At 35.6% G+C, this 14,795-nt stretch overlaps 1 protein-coding gene across 3 annotated transcripts in view; it reads right to left on the reverse strand.

Annotated features, from left to right (window-relative positions):
• Positions 1-14,795, reverse strand: part of Ldah (lipid droplet associated hydrolase) — a 100,374-nt gene that overhangs the window by 57,413 nt on the left and 28,166 nt on the right. The window contains exon 5 of one of the 3 annotated variants that reach the window (XM_046441333.2): positions 12,881-13,025. The exons of the other annotated variants lie outside the window; for them this stretch is intronic. Coding sequence (XP_046297289.1) covers positions 12,996-13,025 — 30 coding nt within the window. The 3' untranslated portion in view covers positions 12,881-12,995. Of the gene's footprint in view, positions 1-12,880; positions 13,026-14,795 lie in introns of those variants that run through there. 3 annotated transcript variants of the gene reach the window in all.

Below are 14,795 nucleotides of genomic sequence, written 5' to 3' on the forward strand. Positions count from 1 at the left end.
TCCCAACCAAAAGCAGTTAGAAAAGTTGGAAAAATACTGTTTAAAAGTCCTTTAAAAACACCAAAGGCATATGAATTTCATGATTGCTTTCTCTATTTCTACAAGAAATGCCGTTGGGATTTTGATTGGCATTGCATTAAACCTATAGAGAACTTTTGGTAATATCGCCATTTTGATGATGTTAGTTCTGCCTATCCATGAACAGGGTATATTTTTCCATCTTCTAAGATCTTCTTCTATTTCTCTCTTTAGGGTTCTGTAGTTTTCATTGTATAAGTCTTTCACCTCTTTTGTTAGGTTGATTCCCAAGTATTTTATTTTTTTTTGAAGATATTGTGAATGGAGTGGTTGTCCTCATTTCCATTTCAGAGGATTTGTCGCTGATATACAGGAATGCCTTTGATTTATGCGTGTTGATTTTATATCCTGCCACTTTGCTGAATTCATTTATTAGCTCTAATAGTTTCTTTGTAGAGCCTTTTGGGTCTGCTAGGTATAGAATCATATCATCTGTAACAGTTATGATCCATCCACGGAGAATTCATGAATTTGTTCTTTTATGAACAAGGCTCATGTGCAGCAATGTATAAGTTATAATTTTCAGAACAGCCACCAGTTGCAAGGAAATTTACAAATGAGGCATTCTGCCTTAGCATGGCCTACTCATTCACATTGTAAAGCCCCTTAATATCCTATCACTATGAACCTCATACCTGGGTGAGATTTGAATATGGCATACTTTAAATAAGGCCTGCTTCAGCCTAGTAGTAGAATGAATGATGCCAGTCTCCACCTTTGATTTCTTGTTTGTTTGTTTGAGATAGGGGTCTTCTGTGTATGTTGCCCAGGCTGGCTTCGCATTTATGATTCTCCTGCCTCAGCCTCTCAAGTAGCTGGGATTATCCACCTAGGATTTTGTTAATAAAGCTGGAAACACCAAGAGGCAGGCTCAAAAGGCTTACATATCAACAACCTTACTTACTCTTTTGAGGGGGAGGAATCATTGCGAATAAAGGACCGCAAGGAAGGCCAATAGCCTACCTAATGGGAAGAGGAGAATCTCATGTAGGGAAGCAAAGGCAGGGAGGAAAGAGTGGCAGGGTGAGGAGTCAGGCTAATTGCTATTACCAAAGATGTTGATACTGACTTTGTACCACCATTGGTCTTAGGGGTGGATTTTCCTGCAGAGAAATTATGCAGTTGACACTGTACTTTTACTTTTCTCTTCACTTGTTACCTACTGATGTGTTACAAATTACTAAAACCTAAAATAAAACATATTTATTATCTCAGAGATTCTTCAGGCCAAGAGTTAAGACCTGGCCTGAGGAGGTCCTCTGCTTATGGTATGAAAAGCACATACACACAACCATATACTTACTATCTGTCACCTTTACTGTATTTTGTTGGTTAGAAGCAAGTAATAGGTCAAACCTACACTCATGGAGGAGACTATAAACAAGCAACATTAGGTAGGAGGTAGGGACTATGGGAGGCAACCCTGCAGTCTACCCATTATATTCTTTCCTCTTACATATAGCAATATTTTGAACAAATGTTTGTGTTGTGCAATTTAAGAAATCCTCACTCTAAGGCCATAACAATATTCTTCAATTCTATCTTCCAGAACCTGATTAATATTGCCCCCTTGGATGTAGCTTGCTGCTGTCACCTGCTACTGACCTGTACCCTCTTTTCCTGTCAAACACGACAGCTGTTTCCTTAAAGTCAATACAGGTAGCTAGGATATTGAATGAACAGAAGCCAGTGGCACTTGTGAACCAGTAAAAATTTCACCCAGCAGCATCTGCTAAAGTTGAAAACGACATATAGTTTAATTTAATTCAATAAAAAAGGAATAAATGTCTTCCTTTGGGGATGGGGAAGGAATATATAAAATTATATCCTAGACTTGCAGGGGTACAAATAAGAGCAGCTCCTGTCCTGTGGCTATAATAAAAATTAGATTGCAGCCACAAGATACAACAGAAAAGCTAATAAATAGGATGTTTCCAATATTTTAATAATAGTATTTTTAGACATGAGTATTTTCCTTATTTTTGAGAATATTTTCTTAATATAGATTACAAGGAAAAGAATTATCAGGGCCAAAGAGTATCAACACACATTATAAGAATTATTTTTTTCTGATCACATGTGATCATTAAAAAAACAGTAGTAGAAACAATATAGTCTTCACTCCAATGCAACCATTACTCCTAGACACTAGGAATAACAACTATAGCTACCTGGTGTTTACTTTCCAGTCTGATATACAAAAGGATACACATGTGACACAACTTTCTCTTTTAAACTCTATAAAAGGACCAGTTAATAACTGTTGGGGTTCATTCATCAAACATTTTTAAGTACTACATAGTTAATAAGCAGACATCATTAAGTACTAGCATCTACTAATTTATTAAGCACTGTGACACACATTGTACTAGGTAAACTTTTTAAAAAAATATTTATTTATTTATTTTTAGTTGTAGTTGAACACAATACCTTTATTTTATTTATTTACTTTTATGTGGTATTGAGAATCGAACCTAGGGCCCTGCATGTGCCAGGGGAGCACTCCACCACAGGGCCACAGTCCCAGCCCAACTTTTTAAAATATATTTTAATAGCTTGTTCTTCATCAAATTACCTATTCATATCCTGTGCATCTTTACCTGAGAACTTGCTGTTCTTTTTATGGATTTCTACAAATTCTTTGTAATAAGAGGTTCACCTTTCTGCTTGGTGGTTGAGAAGATATGTTTTGGAGTCAAATGCATGGGTAGTCAAATCTGCTACTTACTGGCTCTACTTACCTAATGCTGATGAATCTACTTACTTTTATACATGAGTTTCTCTCATGTATAAAACAGAATAATAATAGCCTCCTCAAAGAGTTGTTGAAAGGATTAAATAACATTCTTAAATATAATAATAAATAAATAATTATTATATAATAAATAATAATTATAGTGATATTTATTAAATAATTTGAATTTTAATTTCTATAAACATTCACAGTTATGTGCCTTAAATAACATTTAATATCCTAATAAATAATAATGTAAATACAGCTTCTTTATTAAATAAAATATCAAGGGGGGTACTATGTTATTTTCTCTGGTCTAATAGAAACTTGAGTGATAAGTTAATTAGTTTTAAAAGAACCTTTGTAAATCATGAACTCTTAAGCCAAATATCTCTAAAACAAAATGCAATGATCAAGCTATAGTTTTCTTTAAGCCAATTTCATATGGTTTTAAGAATTATAAAATCAATTATAAAATTGAATTGTAGGGCTGGGGATGTGGCTCAAGCAGTAGCGTGCTCGCCTGGCACGAGTGCGGCCCGGGTTTGATCCTCCGCACCACATACAAAGATGTTGTGTCTGCCGAAAACTAAAAAATAAACATTAAAAAATTCTCTCTCTCTCTCTCTCTAAAAAAAAATTGAATTATAAAATCAATTATAAAATTATAAAATTTTATAATTGAATTATAAAATCAATTTGTCGTATATAGTATACAAGTCTCTCTGGACACTAATTCAAAGGTATCTTTGCTTTTTAATTTTTTTACTATTTTTCTACCTTCCTAGAATGTGCAAATATCTTAACCTTTATAATCGGGAAAAAAAACTTTAGAGTAGTATTTTTTTTAAATGAAAGTTTTTTTTAAAAAAATATTTTAATTGTAGATGGACACAATGCCTTTATTTTACTTATTTTCATGTGGTGCTGAGGATTGAACCCAGTGTCTCATACGTGTGAGGCAAGCACTCTAACACTGAGCTACAACTCATCCCTAAAGTAGTATCTTGCAAATTAATTGTAAAGAAATTTTGGGGACAAGGAAAATCTGAATATGAGGAAAAGATCACAAAATATTAGTAGCTATGTCACTTTGGATGGAGGGTATTTGGAAGTTCATTATACAATTATTTTTATTTGTTTGAAATTTTTCATAATAACATTTAATAAAAAATCTTTTTCTTTTTTGTTTCAAAAATTTCATGGTAAAATTTTAAATCATCAATTTAAAAACATGTTTTTTTCTTTTTCCTTTTCCTCAATAATAGCTTATATAGCTATGTGTTTTCCTGAGATGGATTGCTGCTGAATGTACTTTTAAATTCCTTTAATTCACTTAGGACATGCCTAAATTTCCCATTCTTACACCAAGCCAGACATGAGTGATTAACTAAAGCCTCACACAAAATAAATGGGTGATTTCCTTCACCAGGATTATATTCTTGAAATTTGTTACGATGCCACAGCATTGGTGTTTGTTGGAATACAGAGGGCCACTTGCAAGGCACAAGATTGAGAACTTCTACACAAAAGAGCAGAGCTTATTCTTCATGGTAAAGGAAACAATCAAAGAACATGAAAAGAGAGCCTACAGAATAGTAGAACATCTTTGCCACCTGCACCTCAGATGGAGCATTCATTTCCAGGATATATAAAGAATTCAAAAAACTTAACACCAAAAAACTCCCTACAAATAACCCAATGAATAAATGGGGTAAGGAATTGAACAGACACTTCACAGAAGAAATAAGAATGGTCAACAAATATATGAAAAAACATTCAACATCTCTAGTAATTAGAGAAATGCAAATTAAAACTATACTGAGATTCTATCTCATTCTAGTCAGAATGCAATTATCAAGCATACAAGTAACAATAAATGTTGGCAAGGATGTGGGGAAAGAGGTTCATTCATACATTGCTAGTGGGACTGCAAATTGGTGCAACCACTCTGGAAAGCAGTATGGATATTCCTCAGAAAACTTGGAATGGAACCACCATTTGACCCAGTTATCCCACTCGTCAATATATACCCAAAGGATTTAAAATCAGCATACTACAGTGATGCAGCCATATCAATGTTTATGGAAGTTCAATTCACAATAGCTAAGGTATGAAACCAACCTAAGTGCCCTTCAATAGATGAATGGATGAAGAAAATGTGATACATACATACAAGGGAGTATTAAAATAAAGAAGAATGACTTTATAACATTTGCCAGCATATGGATGGATCTGGAGACAATCATGTTAAGTGAAATAAGTCAGTCCCTCCAAAACCAAAGGTCAAATGTTTTCTCTGATATGTAGACGCTAACCCACAATAAGGGGAGGGGGAGTAAGGGAAAGAATAGAAGTTGAGTAGACAATGGGAAATGAAGGGAAGGAAGGGGGATAGGAAAAGGAAAGACAGTGGAATGAATCTGACATAATTTTCCCATGAACATATATAAAAACAAAATGCAATGATCAAGCTATAGTTTTCTTTAAGCCAATTTCATATGGTTTTAAGAAGACATACAGTGAATCCACCATCATGTACATCCATAAGAATGGGATCCTAACTAGAATAAGATATATTCCATGCTTGTATAATTATATCAGAATGAATTCTGTGTCACATATAACCAAAAAGAACCAATACACTTTTAAAATGGAAGTTAAAAAAAAAAAACAAAAAACAGAGCTTAAATCAGCTTCCACTGGCAGACCTGACTGCTTAAATCTTGGAGCTTCAGACTTCAAAAATAAGAATAAAATACAGTACAGTCCCATCCCAGGTTTGAACCATATAAGAAAATGAGAAAATATATCTTGATAATGCTGTTACACTGAACAAGCTGAAATCCTGTGCTTGTGAAAAAGGTTGCAGGGGGAAAGAGAGTACTTTAATAGAGAAAGACCTCTTCTTCAGAGGACCTGATTAGTATTCTTCCTGCTTCTAGAAATGACATAAGAATACAGAACGGTCACATCATAGAAAGACAAAGGATAGATTTTTAAGCTTTCAAAAAGCTTGGGTCATAGGTTCTCAACTTGAGCATGTCTCAGAACAAACAACCTCGACTAGTTAAAACACCGGTGGGCTCCACGCCCTGAACTTCCCATGTAGTACATCAGGGTAGGCCTAAGAATTTGCATTTCTCAAAAGATCCCAGGTGATGCTGATATTGCTTAGAGATGTGCTGGCTTAGATATTGGAACCAGTGCCTAGTGTCATGTATTCTATTATCTTCATAATACTCCTGGGCTAGGAACAGGTGGTAGTAAGATATGTGAAGCAGTAAGTGTGTAAGGCTTCTTCTGGCCAGTGGTTGCTTTTCTTCACTTTTGCCTAGCCTCTCTTTACATATATCTCACTAATGCCCAAGAGTTGAGAGGATGGGGGGGGGGATTTTCTATATCTGACAGTATATCATGGATACACAAATATTAAAATGGCTCAATATTTAAGTCTGAAAAGTGCTCAGAAATTCTCAGATGAAATGCATTAAAGTACTAAATATTAACATGCATGAAGAATGTTGTATTATAAACCCCTGTTTTTACTTTCTTGCAGCTTTCCAAAAAATTAGCCCTTTGTGGTAAAATTTTCCATGCTTGGTTTCAGCCCAAAGGTAATTTTTTTGCAAAGTTTGAGAAAAATATATTAAAAAGTTTTTGAGTTATGAAAAGATGAAAAAAAGCCCGCATAATTTTTCCACTTTGAAAGCAATTTCAGGATTTTAAAAAATATGCAGATAACTAAAAAGTGGATGAAGTTGAAAAGTTGAAACTTTCCACTGTTTAGTTTTCAGCAAGGTAATCTACTGGTAATTCAGAAAAGATAATGTGTGCATATACACACAAAGAGATAAATATACATATACAAATGAATTTGTAAGTCATTGGAAAAATGGTATCTCACAATATTCAATACAAACTTTCCTCTAAGTAGGAGATTTACTGTTTTATGAAATGGAAGGTCTTTTACAAATCAGAGTAGTTAGTTGTTGATTGTCTGATTTCTGTGGTTTTTACATATCAGGGTTCATTAATGGGTCACATGGGGACAAGTGTCAAATGACTATACATTATATTTGCAGAATCCTCCAATTTTCTTCACACTTTAACGTGTCCCTCTATCTGCAGCTCAATTTTAGGATTCTGATCCACTGTCTTTTTCCATTCAACTTCTTTCCTTGGCTTAGGCCTCAAGGCCAACTCCCTTTGTCTCCTTAGCTCTACGTCACTCATAGGTAATCTCATTGCTCCCAGTTCTCTCCAAACTCTCCCCAGAACATTCACCTGAATCCCTCCTTGTGTATGTGAAGAACTCAAATATTAAAGAACCAACAATAGAAATCTTAAATTTAGGCTAAATAGGTTTTAGTAGTTTGTAAAAGTAACTTGCTCTAGCCATGTACAATTCTAACATTCCTAACTAACTCACTTGGAAAGCAGATAATGGGAAAGTGAGAGAAAGAAATAGACTCCTTTTTTGTCACTTATTAGTAATTGACATATGGGTTAGACATAAAACTCCCTGGAACTTCAGTCTCATTTCTTAGATGGAAAAAATAAAGTTGTTAAATGGCCTTGTTACATGTGAACATGTTTTGTAAATTTCAAACAAATGTTTGGTATGATTATTGTTAGTAATGGCAATAACATCTATTTTCTGAAAACTGATTCAGGCTTCTAGACTGAAATGGAAATCCAAGTATAAGCTGCACATCCTCCACTCCCAGGAAAAACATTTTTGCGAGGATGCAAAGGTTAAGAAATACCCAATTTTTCCTAGTTTTCAGGAGCACAGGCTTAAAGGACAAATACAATGCAAACTGCTCCAACAAATGTTCCTATTTCTTTTTTATTTTTAACCTCTCTCTCTGCATGGGTATTCCCCTCAGCTTATGTTAAATTCTCTTTTACTTATAGGGAAAAAATGCTCCTTGATCAACTTCTTCTTTAACTTATCATCTTCTCTTCTCCCCTAACTGGTCAGTTCCTAGATGACTATCATCTAATGTCCTGCAACCTCTTCCTCTCATTATTTCACTAAGTGTTCTCTTCAAGATCACTGATGACACTTCAATTACTAATGCCAGATGTCTAAAGTTCTCATCCTCCTTAACCTTCACTGTACTCAAAGTTACCTCCCCCACCCCGTTATCTATTGCTATTTAATATAGTATCTACACACTTATGGTTTAAAACCACTTTCTCATGATTCTGTGGGTCAGGAATTGAAACAGGTTCATCTGGATGGTTTTTCTGCTCCAAACAGTGGTGGGCCGGGGTCATTCACTCAGCTGCATTCAGTGGTGGATGAGATGGGATGGAATGGGATCTAATGGGTTGGGATAGGATGAGATAGGATGGGATGTCCAAGAAAATTTCACTCCTAACTCTAGTATCTCATGATCTTCCATGTGTGGCCAGCTTGGGCTTTTTCACAGCATGGAGATCACAGGGCAGTTGGATTTCTTACATGGCAGCTGCTTCTGAGAGGGAAGAAACGGAAGTTCTCAGACCTTTTAAGGGAAGGGCTTGGAAGTACCATAATGTCATTTCCACTGCATCCTATTAGTGAAAGCAGGTCAGATGCCCAACCTAAATTCAAAGAAGAAAGAAACTTCACTTCTTGAGAGAGGAATGGCAAAGAATCCATGGTCATCTTTAATTCTCCATGTGACTATATCTTTCTTGGCATCTTCCTTTCTCTTCTGTTTTTGAAGTATAATTTAGTCTAGATTAAAAGTTTTCAGGGCTGGGGTTATGGCTCAGTGGTAGAGTACTTGCCTAGCATGCATGAGGCACTGGATTTGATCCCTGACACCACATAAAAATAAATAAATAAGTAAACAAACAAACAAACAAACAAAGATATTGTGTCCATCTACAACTAAAAACTATTTAAAAAGTTTTCAAACTTTTAAAATCTTGACTCAAATAAAATATTCTTCTATACTGTAATCTATCAACATATACTTATAAAATATAAACAAATGTTTTGCAATATACACCTTTTTACAATGTAAATGTATTCTATTCTATTCTGTTTTTTAAAATGATGTTTTATCATTCACAAACATATGCTTCCCTTCTCTGGGGAGGATTATATTTCATACCTCATTGATAGAAGATTCAGTCATGTAACTCGCTGTGTCCAATGCTCGGCCATGTCCAGACAGAGGTTTTAAAACACTGAGTTTGGTTCACTATTCCCTTTCCTTTCTCAGCTGCAGTTGTGGTATATTTTGAGTCTCTAAAACTTGAATATCTAAAACACTACAAAACACTTATTTGGGTGGATCTCAACAAAACAAACAAACAACAACAACAACAAACAAGACTTCCATGGGATCAGAATATTCTAGCTAGAAGCTATTCATCCGTCTGGATTATGGAGTAGACTGCTTTGAAAAACCTACATATGGGCAGCCTAACAGAAGGTAAACAGGAAACAAACCTTTGTTGTTAAAGTCACTGACACTATGTCATTGTGTCAGTCTATTTTTGTCTTGACTGATCCATTGTTTGCAACCTAATGAAGGAATTTAGCATTCACTAATGAATTGCGGGTCTTAACTTGGAAAACCACTATCCTTTCTGCCTTTTTTTATTTCCTCTTCATTTCATTTGTCCTTCATGACAAACGAAAGTGTTCCCTTCTTGAAACACACTTAAAAACTATTATACTTTCTGCCTCGTTCTGTTTCCTCTTCCTTTACCTTCATAACAAATGAAAATGTTCCCCCAATATACACATCTATGACCTATTTCTTTTCTCCCTTAACAATCTCCCTTGGCAATTTTATCCCATACAGTCTTCATGGTTTCTCATTTGGACTAGTAAACATGTCTCTTGCCTGCTTGTTTGCTTTCATTCTACATTATTTCTATCTCCTTTTCATTCTCTCTTCTCTGAGAGATTAACTTATCTGCATGACTATCATCATCAGAGATCCTCCATGCTTTCTTGCTGTCCAGAAAGTGAGTCCAGATCCCCTGGCCCAGCTTTCTTGTCCCTCTACCCACCTCCATCAGCCTGGGTTCTCAGACCCAATCAGACCACCCATTGCTCTCCTCATGTGCTCGGTGATAAAAACCAGTCTCTTTCTTTATACTGTTCCACTGCTTAGAATGCATAGAAACCCCCCACTCTTCCTCATGAAATGCTGAAATGCTGTACTTCCATGTTCTACTCCATCTTCATTACCCCTGTTCAAATACATTGGTTTTGGACAAATACTTTGTTCAAAAAGACTCTTCCATGAAGCCTTTTCTTATCTTCCTAGTTGGAAGTCTCCTCTCTTCTTGAAATATCCAGAACCTCACAGTGCTTCCCCATTTTGCCTTCCATTTCTTATCACTCAATCAAGGAACAGGACATGGACAACAGTTACTCCCCACCAGATCATGACTGTTTAACACAATAGTGACTTCATGAGTGTCACTCACAAACATGACATGAAGGTTAGCAGAGCAGTGCAGCACACTCCAGTCTCCATTGTCTCCTTGTTGGCAGAATACGTGGGATTGTTTTTTACCCATGTAGACAGGATGGCTCCTGAAATAACATGCACACGACCTATATATGTTACCTCTAAGTAGTTGTTTAAGCTTCTCAGCTGCAGTTGTGGTATATTTTGAGTATCTAAAATACTACAAAACACTTATTTGGGAGGATCTCAAGAGAAACAATAACAACAACAACAAACAAGACTGAGTGATATTTTAAACACGTTTTTTTTTTTTTTTTTTTTTTTTTGTGTGTGTGTGTGTGTGTGTTTGGTGCTGGGGACTGAACCCAGGGCTTTATGCATGCGAGGCAAACACTCTACCAACTGAGCTATATCCCCAGCCCATACACAGATTTTTATACAATTGGACAAAACAATCTTGCACTTAAAGGAGTCAGTTTAAGCAATTCAGAAGTTTCACTCAGAAGATAACTTGCTAAGCAGGCAGACAAAAGAAGCTCTATGTTATTGTGCGTTTTCCCTCAAGAAGGCCAAATAATTTAAAAACTAAAGTTTACAAAGTACATGCTATCTCTGGAAGAAGAGGAATGGTTATCATTAAATGATATATAATTCTAAGAGGAAAATAATTTAATTACTTGAGGTCTACCCCCAACTCAGTGCAATGCCCAGGCAACTCCCAATCTTGAATTTTATGCAAATGATTTATCGGCAAAATCAGATGGCACATTTTTAACAGACAGAGGGCTGAGGATGAGAGAAAGTAGATTCCAGATAGTGAGGATAAGACTAATACTTTTTTATTTCCATGTCATCAGTCTCCTCTTTCTCTCAATTGCTAGAGCTTTTACTGGCCTCATACTCCTCAAGCTACAACACAACATGTCACATAAATCTCTTCATGTGCACTGTAGAGCCACACCATCATATCAGCACATGATGCTATCATTGAGATCCATGAGATATTTTCTTAGGCTGTCTCTATACCCACAGCTAATGTATGTGTACCTCACCCCAGGATTCAGAGTGAGCCAGGCTGAATCCTGGCAAGGTACCTTTCTCTCACTTCTCACCTATGAAATGAAAGATGTGGCTAGATAGTCTCTAAAGCCCACTTCAGCTCCATGATTCTATGAGTCCAGAGACAATTGTGCTTATTATTATGACAGCTACTTATGCAATAGTTTTCAATTAACTATTTTCTTTTAAGATTCTCTATTCTGAACAATGTCAAAATGACTGAAAATATTCTATATGTCTGTGGCAAACTTGCCTAAAGAAACAAATAAAAAATATAAACATCATATTAAAATATAGGTCAGACAACATATCTCAAATATGCAATAAGTCTCTTAAAATGATTTAAGACCAAGGTTGCCTATGATAAGTTATAAAAATATTAAAATGAACTGAACCAAAATAATACCAAATAAACCAGCTACTCAACTACAAATATGACCTCGAAATCTTATGGGAGTCAAAAATTCCAGTAAAAATAACAGAAGAGATGAAAACACAAGTTTCTTATTATCACACTTCATATGTTATAAAACATAACAGCTAACTTATTTTTGGCAAGATGATTAGGGATTGCAACACTCTGGCTTACACAAGCTCACTTGATTGTCAAATGCATCTCAAATGGAGCATGTCATGCTAACTTGTCTTAGAGTAGCCCAAAGACACTGAAATTTCAACACTTCAGTGGGGATCATACCACTAAAATAAACTGGCCCAGGTGTTTGGGGTTGGGGTTGCAAAAAATGTGGTTAACTGAAACCAGATAAAACTTCTGAATTAAAAAAAATCATACAGATGCCCCCCCAAAGTGCCTTTTATGAATAATTTATTACACAGGTTATTTTCTAGCATACACGCTTTTAATGAAGATAAAAAAGTTTCACAATCTCTGCAAACTCTACGATCACAGTGTAAGCTATGTCTCTACAAATAAGACTAGGTTAAGCTTGTGGTTCATCTTTTTTTTGCCTTTTCTCCAATATTCTTTTTTAAAAATTGTTATTTAGTTATTTATTTTTGGTGCTGGGGATTGAACCCAGGGCTTTGCACAATGCTCTACCACTGAGCCACACCCACAGTCCCATTCACTACCACTCTTGCATGGGCAAAATACATGAAAATAAGACAATATAAAGTTAGGGAGTTGAAGAAGCTATAATAATGTATATAACTTTAAGATGCACTATTGTACTTCTTTCTCAACAGACACTGAAAAGGCAAGCCCCACAAATGAGAAGGATTCAAAATGAATGTGTTAAACAATCATTTTCAGTGTACACAAGAGAAACCAAATATCACATATAGAATGGATCTGGAGCAAGCAAACAAAAAACACAGACCTGTGATTAAGTTAACAGACTCTGATAAGCTCAGAAATGAGCATTTTTTTCTTTACATTTATAGAATGGTAAATTATTACTATTTTAAATATTAAAGAAAAAATTTAAATGTTTTTAAAGCTTTAAAAACATCTGAACAACTAATAACCAAAAATTATATTTCATATCAGTTTGCTGCATTTTATTTGGCAGGAACAAGTCACTGCCTTTAGTAAAAAATCAATTCAGTACTTCAATTTATATATACCACACGAGTGAAACCCTAATTGTACAGTGGTGGGATAGGCAGCTTCTGACATAGCTTCCAAGGTGCCTCCCATCCTGGAATGCAGGCCTTTGTGTAATTTCTTCTCCTTACATGTGGCTGCACCTAGTGACTTGATTCTAACAAAAAGAATAGAGCAAAAGTGATATAATGTCACTTCTGTAGGTTACAGGTTACAGACTATGACTTTTATCTTGCCAGCAGAGTCTGTCTGTCTCTTCTCCCAGGTTTACACAGATGAAGCAAGCTAGAGAGGCTAAAATTAAGGAGGGTAGCTCCCCCTTTCCACCCCCAACTGCCAGTGATGAACCAAGATTCTCAGTCCAGCAATTTTCAGGGAACTGAGTCTTGCCAGCAAACCACATGAGTGAGCTTAGAAGCAAATTCATCTCACATTTTCAGAAGACAATGCACCCCTGGAAGACAACTTAATTATAAACTTATGAGAGACCCTGCAACAGAGGATCCAGCTAAGTGTGGCAAGAATTCTGAATAGAAACTGTGAGAGACTAAATGTGTTTTACACTACTAAGTTTGGGGCAATTTGACATATAGCAGTAGGTAACCAATACAGTAGTTAACCTATTGACTGAGCTGTTGATTCTAGTGTCATTTCTATAACAGTAACAGATAAGACCTATTTGAAAGTTTTAAGTTCCAGCTATCATTGCTAATACTTTATATAATTTTCACAAGAATCCTTTGAAGAACATATTATTATCCCATTTTACAGATAAGGAAACTGAGTTAGAGACTTAATAACTTGTCTAAGGTCACACAGACAAAACATGACAGCAAGTATTTGAACCTGGGTGTTCTTGCTCTAGGAACAGAGCTCACAGCACTTACGAAAGCAGAACCACCAAGAGGAAGGCCTGGACACTCTGAAGATAGTACCCACACAATATAGTACTAGAGGAAATTTCAAAAGCACAGTAGAGGTTAGTAGTCAAGCAAAATGCTAAAAGCAGAAACAAAGAGTGCTTTCTTATTTTAAAACACCTTATCTGGGAGTTGCAGGGGGGAGAACAGAGAAGAGCAATAATACAATAAATAAAGTACAAGCTTGAATTTACATTTAGAGATGAAAAATATGTTTTTTAATACCCAACAAGAGAAAATTAAAAAAAAAAAAAACCCACTTAGTATTAAAAACCGTAGTCAGGGAGGTTATAATTAATACCTTTTCCAGGCAATGATGAATAAATGAGTGTGTCAAGCTGGTGGGAAAAGGAACAAATGCATAGTGAGCTCCAAGAACCTACTGGAGATATTTTATCACATGTAGTGAAAAGAAGGGAAAAAGTCAAAATCTTAGGACAGAGATGCTACAAGGCAGCAATTGTCATGAGCGTTGGTTAGGCTTTGTCCTCCCTGACTGTCCAGGCTCTCTTTCCTCAAATTGTCTTATTCAGTGGGATGCCTTCAAAACATGTCACAGTATCTGACACACAGTGATGCTTAACATAAGTTTATTGAATGAAGAAATAAGTTATCTTATGGATTGCATCCATTCAATGGGTCATTTTAATGGTACATTTTAGTGAAAGTACAGTTTTTGTTTTAAGTCTTATGTAGTGCTTTTGCTTTCCTAGGCATTTTTAATATGTCTTCCTGACTCCAGTACCTCACTTAATATCTGATACACAGTAACATTAAATATTTGTGAATAAAAGAACAAATGTGTGTCTCATAAAGCCTGGCAAGGGCTGGGGTTGTGGCTCAGCGGTAGAGCGCTTGCCTAAGCATGTGCGAGGCCCTGGGTTGGATCCTCAACACTACATAAAAAATAAATAAATAAAACAAAGGTATTGTGTCCAACTACAACTAAAAAATAAATATTAAAAAAACCTGGCAAACTACAGAAGATGTGGATTTATGACTAAATA

Source organism: Marmota monax, unplaced genomic scaffold, assembly GCF_021218885.2.
Source record: "Marmota monax isolate L192 unplaced genomic scaffold, Marmota_monax_Labrador192_F-V1.1 WCK01_AAM20220418_F8-fsc00010, whole genome shotgun sequence".
Lineage (NCBI taxonomy): Eukaryota > Metazoa > Chordata > Mammalia > Rodentia > Sciuridae > Marmota > Marmota monax.